General features: G+C 39.5%; 1 protein-coding gene across 1 annotated transcript; it reads left to right on the top strand.

Moving 5' to 3' along the window:
- Positions 1-2,083: 2,083 nt before the first annotated feature.
- Positions 2,084-11,513, top strand: LOC103704699 (heat shock 70 kDa protein 15-like). Its single transcript, XM_008788104.4, has 10 exons — positions 2,084-2,422; positions 2,778-3,992; positions 5,409-5,636; positions 5,746-5,841; positions 5,937-6,161; positions 8,978-9,172; positions 9,261-9,407; positions 9,487-9,636; positions 10,256-10,386; positions 10,758-11,513. The coding sequence occupies exons 2-10, from the start codon at positions 2,823-2,825 to the stop codon at positions 10,978-10,980; spliced, it is 2,565 nt and encodes an 854-aa protein (XP_008786326.2). The 5' UTR covers positions 2,084-2,422; positions 2,778-2,822; the 3' UTR covers positions 10,981-11,513.
- Positions 11,514-11,810: the final 297 nt, after the last annotated feature.

Here is an 11,810-nt window from a genome sequence, read left to right on the forward strand (position 1 = left end):
AAAACGTTCAAAGTTAGATATGGTGTTCTAAGACAGAGAGGATTATAGGCCAAAAACATGCAACAATCTAGGGCCTCATCCAAAAAATCTTGCTAAAATATATTATTTAAAATTTGTGGCCTTATATAAGGACTCAAGATCTACCTAGTACATGTCGATATAAGATTAAACACATGCTTATACGAGTCCTCACATGCTCTCTCGTTTAAGTCAAATCGTTCTTGCTAAACTAAGAATTTAAATCCATCTCATAATCTACATGGGTCAAATTTACTTTGATGTCATTTGTATCAATTCATGATCTTACAAAAAAAAAAATCTAGCAAGAAGCTACTATTTGAATTTTTTGACTCTCTATAAGTACTCAAGATTTATCTATAATCCATGTGGTGCTGAACGCACGATCAAATGAGTCTTCATGGAATAAATGACTAAAAGCCACTAGAGTTGGTTCGGTGTGGATGCCAACCAAGAGAAGGCACCTTTGAAGATTTGGTGTTTTTATTTGTTTTTCCTACTGCATTTGTTTTTCCCCTAATGAACCATGATGAGATGTTTCCAAAAAAAGTTCGGGTTATATCTTTGGTGTGGAAGAATAATTGATCTGTGCCATCAACCGTTGAATTGCATATTGTTGCAAAAATAATAGATGGAAAGAAGGAAGAACTTATAAATTGAGGCGTGATTTCATTGTTCTTAAGAATAGCAGGTAATGGCGGCCTATCCTCCAAGATACAACAACTCGCATATGCAATGACTCTATCGAACAACCCAGAATCGCTCAGGAAGATCGAATCCAACAATTTTGCCTTGGACCTCCATTGGGCTCGTGAGCGCATGGGCTAATTACTTTGAAGATTTGGTGGGTTCGGTGTGGATGCCAACCAAGAGAAGGCACATTTGAAGATTTGGTGTTTTTATTTGTTTTTCCTACTGCATTTGTTTTTCCCCTAATGAACCATGATGAGATGTTTCCAAAAAAAGTTCGGGTTATATCTTTGGTGTGGAAGAATAATTGATCTGTGCCATCAACCGTTGAATTGCATATTGTTACAAAAATAATAGATGGAAAGAAGGAAGAACTTATCAATTGAGGCGTGATTTCACTGTTCTTAAGAATAGATCGCGCCCCTCGGAGTAGCAGGTAATGGCGACCTATCCTCCAAGATACAACAACTTGCAGATGCAATGACTCTATCGAACAACCCAGAATCGCTCAGGAAGATCGGATCCGACAATTTTGCCTAGGACCTCCATTGGGCTCGTGCACGCATGGGCTAATTACTTTCTCCTACTGCATTTGTTTTTCCCCTAATGAACCATGATGAGATGTTTCCAAAAAAAGTTCGGGTTATATCTTTGGTGTGGAAGAATAATTGATCTGTGAATTGCATATTGTTGCAAAAATAATAGATAGAAAGAAGAAAGAACTTATCAATTGAGGCGTGATTTCACTGTTCTTAAGAATAGATCGCGCCCCTCAGGAAGATCGGATTCAACAATTTTGCCTTGGATCTCCATTGGGCTCGTGCGCGCATGGGCTAATTACTTTCTTTGCTTCACAAAGTTTAAAATGTTGAATACTACATAAAGACGTTTTGTGTTTTATCTCCTTCCAATGTGGGACTAAAAAAAGTGCACTAGACAAAGGACAAAGACAAAGAAGGGCAGACTTGAAATTTTAAAATATTCCAACACATATTGCATATATCTCAAAGCGCTTCAAATTTTTTGTTTAATCGATTTGTATAGATCTCCGAGGGGCCATTGCACAATCTAAAGGAAGATGAACCCTTCTTTGGCGCATGGAAGATAAGGGTTTATAAATGCTTTAAGAGTCGCACCCTGCATCCCAAGTCAGTCAAGGGTGACCGCGCACTGGATCCAGGGTGCGGGGCGTGCACCCGAGATCCATACAACCTATTTTTAGATTTTTTTTTTTTTTGTGTGTTTAAACCGTAGATCTTTCTGGAACCGAAATCTTCAGTCCGTTTTCTAGAGTCAGCACGAACTCCCCGCCTCCGCATACCTGAGGGTAGACAACCAAGCATCTCAACCGCACATTTGGTGGACCTCGCCGATTAATGATCCCCGTACTTGTCGTAGGATTAGCCGAGTGGGCGGTCTGGATCGATCGAACTGCCAATTGGCCCATATGCACCGTTGCACGAGGTCACTATACGATTGAATTTCTGTATCGGACTCACACTGCTGTACTTGGGTCTATGATGCCGCCCCGGGCACTCGCAATCGAGGGTTCTAGAAAAAGCCACGCTTCCGACGCCTATATGGACCCCCGTCCGCCGACTGCAGGAAAACCTAAAACGAAAAAGAAAGGGAGAATTTAACAGAGGTTCGATCCAGAGAGCGTTCGAACGGACTTGGGAACATCTTGGCATCGGAGCTTCGAGGCTTCCGGAAGGTACGCCATATCGTCTCCTCTCCAGATCTGTTCGGTTTTTTCTCCCGAAAGCCCTATGTTCTTGCGGCCATCGGATCGATCCAGACTTAAGACCCTAATATCTGCGCGTTGATTCTGTTCGCCGTTGTACAGCTCGTTTTTTTTTAAAATCTTTATGAAGGCTTAGATCTCGTGGAGCACTATCTCCGCCGATCTTCCATTTTTTAGGAGTATATTGCAAGGTTAATTCCATAATTGGATAAAAGATATCATTTTCGCGAGTATTTATTATTCCATTCTTTGCTTTGGGCGAAATCTTTGGCTTTAGGGATGGTATGACCAAAATTTTCTTCTTTTTATATTTATTGATGCTTAGATCTCCTCGTTTGCGCACCGGAGATAGTGATAAATCCGGAAGAAGATGAGCGTTGTCGGGTTCGATGTCGGAAATGAGAGCTGCATTGTTGCGGTCGCTCGGCAACGCGGCATCGATGTGGTTCTCAATGATGAATCCAAGAGAGAGACTCCAGCGGTCGTGTGCTTCGGTGAGAAGCAGCGGTTCATTGGGACTGCTGGAGCCGCATCCTCTACGATGAATCCCAAGAACTCTGTCTCCCAGATAAAGCGTCTGGTGGGCCGGAAATTCTCTGATCCCGAGCTCCAGAGGGACCTGCAGTCCCTCTCCTTCTTGGTGTCAGAAGGCCCTGATGGGTTTCCTCTGATCCATGCTAGGTACCTCGGGGAACAAAGGGCCTTTACTCCGACCCAAGTCCTGGCAATGGTTCTTTCTAATCTGAAGAGCATCGCGGAGAAGAATCTTGGTGCGGCGGTTGTGGATTGCTGCATTGGTATCCCAGTATATTTCACTGATCTCCAGAGAAGGGCTGTTCTGGATGCTGCTGCTATTGCAGGATTGCGTCCTCTCCGGTTGTTCCATGAGACCACGGCAACTGCTCTGGCATATGGTATCTACAAGACAGACTTACCTGAGAATGATCAGCTCAATGTGGCGTTTGTTGACGTTGGTCATGCAAGCATGCAGGTCTGCATTGCTGGGTATAAGAAGGGGCAGCTGAAGATTTTGGCCCATGCCTATGATCGGTCTCTTGGTGGGAGAGATTTTGATGAGGTCCTCTTTAAGCACTTTGCGTCTAAGTTCAAGGAGGAGTACAAGATTGATGTTTACCAGAATGCTCGTGCCTGCCTAAGACTCAGGGCAGCATGCGAGAAGCTGAAGAAGATGCTGAGTGCAAACCCTGAGGCACCGTTGAATATTGAGTGCTTGATGGATGAGAAGGATGTGAGGGGATTCATTAAGAGGGAGGAGTTCGAGCAGATCAGCATCCCAATATTGCAGCGGGTTAAGGGACCATTGGAGAAGGCACTTCTGGAAGCTGGGCTGAGCACGGAAAGTATTCATGCAGTTGAGATTGTTGGATCAGGGTCTCGTGTTCCAGCTATTATTAAGATATTGACAGAGTTTTTCGGAAAGGAGCCTAGACGTACCATGAATGCGAGTGAGTGTGTTGCCCGGGGTTGTGCCCTTCAATGTGCCATTCTCAGCCCCACATTCAAAGTGCGGGAATTTCAGGTATCAGTTTTTTTTTTTGGCTGATTCATTTCATATATATTGCTTGCTGTGAGGTATTTCGTAGAGGTCATGCCTGGGGCTTCATACATGGTATAAATTTTCATATCCCTTTAACTTGATGAAATCGTAGTTTTCGAGTTTAAAGCATCTAAAATTGTCCTTACATGTTGGGCCTTGACTTTTTGTGCATTTACAAAAGCAATTTTTATTTCTGTCTGTGCACTGTAAAATTCTAGTTTTCTTGTGTGTGCATGCACTCGAGTTGGGGGTGGAGTTGATTAATCAATAACTGATGTATAATATCTGCTTATTTTGTTGTTGGAGTTTATATCCTGTTACTTGTTTGGAAGTTAAGCCTGGAATTCAAATTGGTCCAACTGGAATTTTTATGGTATCATGAGGAACTTCTTGTAGAAGGGCAATCTGAGTCAATGGGCAATCTGAGGTCAGCCTAGAAGGGCTACCAACCTTTTTCTTTTTAGGAGTTGGCAATGATTCATTTGTTAGCTTTTGCAAGATACATCTGATGGATGGACATTATTTCATGCATACCTCAGAGTCTTTTCTTTTCTATGGTAAAGATATTTGATTATGGCTTTGAGGAGTTAGCTAGACACCAAAATAAAAGTCATTTTATAAAGATATTTGATTTTGGGTTTGAAGAATTAGCTAGACACCAAAATAAAAGTCATTTTATACTTCAAATTCTGTAATGCCTGAATGCCTATCCTCTTTTGCTCAGTTCTGAAACTGTTCAAGATGAGGACTTATTTAGGCAGGGTGAATCCAGAATCCACCCTTCAACATTAGCAAGGAAACCAGCTAAGATTAACTTACATCTCAAGGATGCAATTTTACCATGGTATGTATATGTTTCTGAATTTATTATAATTTCTGCATAGATTGAGATTCCTAGGGAGCTCCACTTGGGTATTTTATTACCTAAGTCATTTTCTTTATCTAATAAATAACCTAAATTAGTCTGTCTGTATATTTCTCTTAGGTGAGTTCATATTCTTTTACTTAAGACTGTTTTGGTGTGCTCTGTGTGGCCTAATTCACTCATTTGAACTATTGGTGCAGTTGTCAATTGCTTTTATATCTGATAGTGAAATATCAGTTAACAGGAAAAATTGCAGCATTCTTCTATGATGTGAAAGACAAATCTATTTTGTCTCTTGTTGTGTCTATGAGCATTTTTTGATAGGTATATTTTTTTGTCTGATATTATTTCTAATACCTAGAACCATGATCCAGTACTGCGGTTGATTGCTAGTGTGATGCTTCTATTTATATGCTTAACTACTTATTGCTGTTTTCTTCTCCTACAATGTACCGACTGAGCCATGTCTCATTTGTTGTTCCTTTATACAAATATATAATAATATTAATATTTGACTTTATCCATGTCTGTAGGTTCATGACAGCTTCCCTTTCCCTATTGCCTTGTCATGGAAAGGATCTGCCCCAGACTCGCAGAATAGTGCAACAGAAAACCAGCAGAGTTCAATTGTATTTCCAAAGGGGAATCCAATTCCTAGTGTCAAAGCTCTTACATTCTACAGATCTAGTACATTTACAGTTGATGTGATGTTTGCTGATGCGGGTGATTTGCAAGCTCCAGCAAAGATTAGCTCATGCACGGTAATTAATGATAATTGTCGTTCATTTATATGATGTTATATTTTCTAAATAATATGCTCATAAAACTGGCCTCCTGCTGTTCATGACAACTATGGATTCTGTTGGACAGATTGGCCCATTTCAATCCAGCAAAGAAGAGCGCGCTAAATTGAAAGTTAAAGTTCGCCTGAATATCCATGGGATTGTTTCTATCGAGTCGGCAACTGTAAGTCTGCAAGAAGTCATATATAAATTGTAAAACTTGTTGTCTTCTTCCCCTATTTAACCCCAAACTCTTAAAAATAAACTTGTGTTCTGCAGATGTTGGAGGAGGAAGAAATTGAAGTTCCAGTAACAGCTGCAAAGGAGCCTCCAAAGGAGGCTGCCAAGATGGACACAGATGAAACAAGTGTCTCCTCCAGAACTGAAGCTGATGTAAATATGCAGGATGCTAAAACTGCAACAACAGATAACTCTGGTTCTGGGGTGGAAAATGGTGCGCCAGAGGCTGAAGAAAAACCTGCGCAGATGGAAACTGATGCCAAGGTTCGTAAAACAACAGCTACTTGTTTTTTCAATATGCTTATGGCTTGGATTGGAACTTTGCACTCAAGTTATATTATGCTTCCTTACTCTATTTTTTGAGGAATGATTTTTTGTTTGAGAGTTGGATCGACATATTTATAGAGGGCGGGCCTTGATGCAACGGTAGAGTTGCTCTATTGTGACTTGAGTGTCATGGGTTCAAAACACTGAAACAGCCTCTCCACACTAGTAAGAATGCATACATCTAACCCTCCCCAGACCCTGCAGTGGTTGGAGCTTCATACACTTGGATATGTTTTTTTTTGGACTGACATATTTATATTTTTACTATGCACACCCTAGTTGGACTTTGTTACATTATTTGCTATTTTCGAAGATAGAATTGTACTTATTACAAGTTTGGAACTGATAGAAGCTATTCTTCTGTTCTTTGGTTTCAAGTCTGTTGGCTGAGAAATAACCTATCCCATCTAGGGATTTCTGTGGTTATAGGATTGAGATTGGGCTTTTACATATATATATATATATATATATATATATATATATATATATATATATATATATATATATATATATATATATATATATATATATATATATATTGAGGATATCATAGGCTTTTTGCTAAGAAGTTGATTGTTGACTTGGCTAGCAGAAGTATCTGGAAAGTTCTTTATTGTAGTGTTTGCGTTGGGCTCTTCAATGTTTAATTTATTGAAGATTGTAAATTTCCTTATGTAAGCTTTCTCACATTGTGCTTCCTCGACGTCTGTGGCAACTTGGTCTTTTCTAAATGGCACTTACCTCAGCTTTTCTTGCTGGTCTTTCTTGCTTAGCATGTCATCTCGTTTGGCTATTGTTTGCCTTTTCTGACATTCTGAGTCCTTCAGTTTTTTTTTAATCATCATTTTTTGTGGGAACTTTGCATATACATCTAAGTTGATATTGTCTCCTGTAGATTTATCTTTATGCTTGTGATATTATTGTATGTAGTCCTCTGCCCCCATGTTTTCCATACTACCATCTTCTGCTATTAGGCATCACCTCCAGGAAAACTAATTGTCTTTTATCGTGAAAAAAATTTGACAACAACTAGTTGTCATTGACCCCCCGTTTCCACTTGCTACCTTGTGCTGGGAACAAAATATAAGTGTCGATTTATCTTTATGTAAACCCTTGAAAGAAGAGGAAAAAAAGATGCAGAGACAGAAAACCATTGTGAATTTTGGTTGGACTTTTCTCTTAGTTCTCATTCTTTTTGGTGGCTCTATGTTTGGATTGATCATCCTTTTGTGATCTTTTTGGTTTTGACTGAATTATGTAGCTGGCTTTGTGGGTTATTGGTTTTCTATCATAGAAAAAAACACATTCAGAAGTCTCCTCTTTTCTTTCACTATTAAATGATTTCTTATTTAGTAGCTATACTTGATTGTGACGTGCAATGCAGATGAGAAGCATGGATGTGGTTGGGGTGGGGGGATGTGTTTTAGTTGGTTAAGTAATCATTCTTGTTTCTCATGGATGATTGGATGCCATCCTTACAGTTATCATATGAGCTTCCAGTTTCTTTGAAAGGCCAGGTCTGAGCTTTTCTCCCTTGTTTGTGGTGCATGATTTTCTTTCTGATAGATCGCATGTGCAATAATTATTATTATAAAAGAAGTTTAGCATTAGGTGTTAATACACAACTATTGTCTTTTTTCCTGGTCAAGTTTAAAAGTACATTGCTAATCACTGATAATAACTTCATGGCTAATTGATTGTACAAATCACTATAGTAATTAAATTGTATACGGGCTATTCATTAGTTTTTGCAAGGTCTCTGTACAGCAACATAGCACACTATATAACATTCTTTTCTTTTTGGGTATTTGTTAAATCTCTCATAAATTTGCAATGATCTTTTCACAATGTTTGCATATTCTCAATATTCTCATCTTTTATTTGAGAGGCAAACAAGATTTTTAGCAATTACTGTTCTTTTCCACAAATAAATTTTACATTGTACTTCATTTTTTTAAACCACCTCTATTCGTTGCGGAACGTGTTGACATTTATATGTTATATTTGGCAAATAGCTTGTTTCTTATGATCAGTCGACAAAACATTCTTTGCATGCCTTTCCGGGCATTTTCCTTTTTAATCTTTTCTTACTCAACAAAACTAAAAATGTTTTCAGTATCTTTATCCACCCGTTATAATTTAGGATCATTGAATGTAAATTGCAATGATAAATTGTATCATCTTGAAGCTCATAGTTAAGGATTATGAATGATGCATTATATTTAACTATTTATATATTTTAATGTTTTCTGTACACCACAAAGTTTGTGTGATTGAATTGAAATGAGCTAGCAATTTGTATTTTTGTGGATGTCTTCAACTCAAGCTTTATAAATGTCAGGAAACTCCTATGTTCCTAGTGGGAGTAAAACATAAAGTGGTGGCCTGTTCCTATCTTATAATACACTCTTATATGTATTTTTTATGGCTCGTCTTCAGTGAGTTTGTTGTGCTAGTTCCTAACAAATATGAAGATTGTATCTTATATGTTGTCTCTGTTGATGTCTGACAGAAGTCTCTTCTCTTTCTACGGTTAAAAATATCTCTTTCTCCAATGTTTGTCTACCAGATGTTGTAATTTGATTGTCCTAATAAAAAATTTTGCCATCGGAAACAGTAAGAATCCTTATTTGTGGTGCTATATCCATATATTTTACAACAGCTCCTGTATATTACATCCCTTTTTTTTCCATGAGTTGTGCACAAACACATCTGAAGGATTATGACTTGTTCATATAATGTTGACCCTTCAGGTCGAGGTTCCCAAAAAGAAGGTGAAGAAAACAAATGTTCCAGTTTCTGTACTGGTTTATGGTGGAATGTCGGCCGAAGATTTGCAAAAAGCAGTTGAGAAGGAGTTTGAATTGGCTCTTCAAGACAGGGTAATGGAAGAAACCAAAGACAAAAAGAATGCTGTTGAAGCATATGTTTACGACATGCGAAACAAGGTTCCAGTCATCCAGCATAAACCTTGTATTATATTATTGTGTTAATCTACAAGGGCTGATCTCATTACTTCCACGATTTTGTTTTCAGCTTTATGATAAGTATCAGGATTTCGTGACAGCAACGGAGAAGGATGAGCTCATTGCAAAGCTTCAGGAGGTCGAGGACTGGTTGTATGAAGATGGTGAGGATGAGACAAAGGGTGTTTATGTTGCTAAGCTTGTGGAACTCAAAAAGGTGATTCATTATTCTATCTTGGTTTAGTTCTGTCAACCTGAGATGTTCGGTGCTTCTGATATGGGCTGTCTGAGTGCAGCAAGGTGACCCTATTGAAGAACGGTACAAGGAGTGGACAGAAAGAGGTCCAACCGTTGATCAACTCATCTACTGTATCAATAGTTTCAGAGAGGCCGCCTTGTCCAAAGATCCTAAATTCGATCACATTGACATAACAGATAAGCAGAAGGTATGATGCTACGCTGTACTCCTTCCTGGGCCTGATTTTTATGCTTATTTGTATGTTAGTGAAGGTTGACCTGGGTGCCACGGGTTTGAAATACGGAAACAATCCTGACCCTCTTGAGACCCCACAGCAGCAACAGCCTCGTGCACTGGGCTGCCCCTTCGTCTTCCTTTGCTATCAACATTCAATTGGAAAATGTCCAAAAACTGTTTTGCCTTAAAATCGGAAAGCACATGGCTGTCCTTTTATTAGAACCATCCATATACGTAGATGCAGTTGTTGTCCTCCTTGCATGTTTTTGTCAATTGGCACACCTGACTGGGATTTGTTTCCTTCTAATTCTTAGCCTTCAAGAGTTTTCACTACCTCCAATATTGTGCATGTTGTAACACAAGCTTAGCATACAATTGTTTAACATACTCCTGTTTTTTTGGTACATTGGGTGGTCAAAAGACCTCAAAATTGTTTAACATACTTGTTGTGTTAATATCTGACATATACTGCATATTTAATACATCTCCTGCAGTTCATGTGCTGAATTTGTTGGAACAATGGTTGCTGTAATTGTTTGTATATTGGGAAAATCTTGCAGTCGTGCTTATTTGTTGAACATTTAATATAGGTCGTTAATGAATGTGCTGAAGCAGAAACCTGGTTAAGCGAGAAAAAGCAGCAGCAGGATGCCTTGCCGAAGCATTCCACTCCTGTTCTTCTTTCTGCAGATTTGAAAACAAAGGCTGAAACGCTGGACAGGTAATAATTTAGGTCATTTGGCATTGCTTTTGATTTCCACTTTCGAAAACATAAGAAGTGAGCTAGAATTAATCGCTATGATGAAACCTTTTTGTTTCAATAAATTTTTTGGGTAATATCTTTTAGAGTTTTGGTAGGAATTATTCCCGTAAAAGGGCTGAATGTAGAGAAAGGAATAGCAGTAGTTTTGTGCGAGTGCCATCTTCATCATCAATCCTGATCTAGCAAAATATTTCTGAATCCTCCTTTCAACTTAGCTGAATTGCGCATTAAGATTTGGCACTCGTGTGTCCATTTTGTGGTACACAAATTTTCTATCTCAAGTTTGTCGTGCATCGTTGTCTAACTGTATAAGAAATTGCTTTGCACAGGTTTTGCAGGCCGATAATGACAAAGCCAAGGCCTCCTCCAGCCAAGCCGCAGACCCCACCTCCAGCTGAGACGCCAGCACAACCTGAAGCCACCGAGCAGCAGCCTCAAGGAGATGGTACGCAGGGGGAGCACTTGGCTGATGAAAGTGGTCAGGCAGTGCCAACTGCACCCGAGCCAATGGATACGGACAAGTCAGAGGGTGTCACAGATCCTGGAGCATAAGAAAAACATTGTAGTCCTGTGGTTTGCATTACATAAAAAAGCTATGCTCATCTCGTCTCAGTGCTGTCGTTTTCTTTTTAGAGTCTTGCTCTGCAATAGGTGAGAGGGTCAGGGGTTTCTCCATAGGTGATCAATTTGTGTTCTAATATTTGAATCCACCCCCATTTTGTACTAGCGACACAAAATCCAGCTTTCGGAAGGTGGTTTACGGGAAGAAGGGATTCAGAGTCTGATGGATTTCGTTTCTTTTGTTTGGAGGCCAAAAATCCGGCTTATTTAAGCCCTTGTTCTGGAGGGATGGGCTTTTTGGTTTCATCTACTTCAGCTGTCTGAAGTGGGGTTTCAGGTATCTGGAGATGCAATTCAGGAATCTCTTTTCGAACGGGACAGTATTTGTGCGTCTTATATATAATTCTTGTAGTAGACAATCTGATTCCTGGAAGGTCTTATCAACTTTACTCCTGCCATGAGCAGTATGGTCTATTTTCGCTGACGTTTATGCGGTTTTCCTGCCATTGGCATGCTGTTCTTCACTTTGCGTAAGTTTCACAATGTTATATATGATCTGTATTTTAACTGATGACTATCATGTTTTTGCTGCAAAGCTCGCCGATGCATAGGCACTGCCCGAAGTGGTTGGCAGGAAGGAGTTGTGATTTGCCTGAAATACTTATCCGGTTGTAGGTCCGTTGTCTATCGCCATTCTCTCTATTAGACTATAACTGGGCTTGGAGCCTGCTTGGTTTTATTTAATATATTTATGGAAGGTTTGAGTAGGGGGTGACGTAAGATTGGGGAGGCCACGGCCGTCCCATTGCTACCCTGCTGGT

This window comes from Phoenix dactylifera, chromosome 9 (genome assembly GCF_009389715.1).
Source record: "Phoenix dactylifera cultivar Barhee BC4 chromosome 9, palm_55x_up_171113_PBpolish2nd_filt_p, whole genome shotgun sequence".
In the NCBI taxonomy this organism is placed as follows: Eukaryota; Viridiplantae; Streptophyta; class Magnoliopsida; order Arecales; family Arecaceae; genus Phoenix; species Phoenix dactylifera.

Bases quoted from the DNA above. Each gene is read 5' to 3' on its own strand.
- LOC103704699 (XM_008788104.4), top strand. From the start codon at position 2,823: ATGAGCGTTGTCGGGTTCGATGTCGGAAATGAGAGCTGCATTGTTGCG. The intron at 9,408-9,486 runs GTGATTCATTAT...GTCTGAGTGCAG, and splicing joins AGCTTGTGGAACTCAAAAAG to CAAGGTGACCCTATTGAAGA. The intron at 10,387-10,757 runs GTAATAATTTAG...TGCTTTGCACAG, and splicing joins AAGGCTGAAACGCTGGACAG to GTTTTGCAGGCCGATAATGA.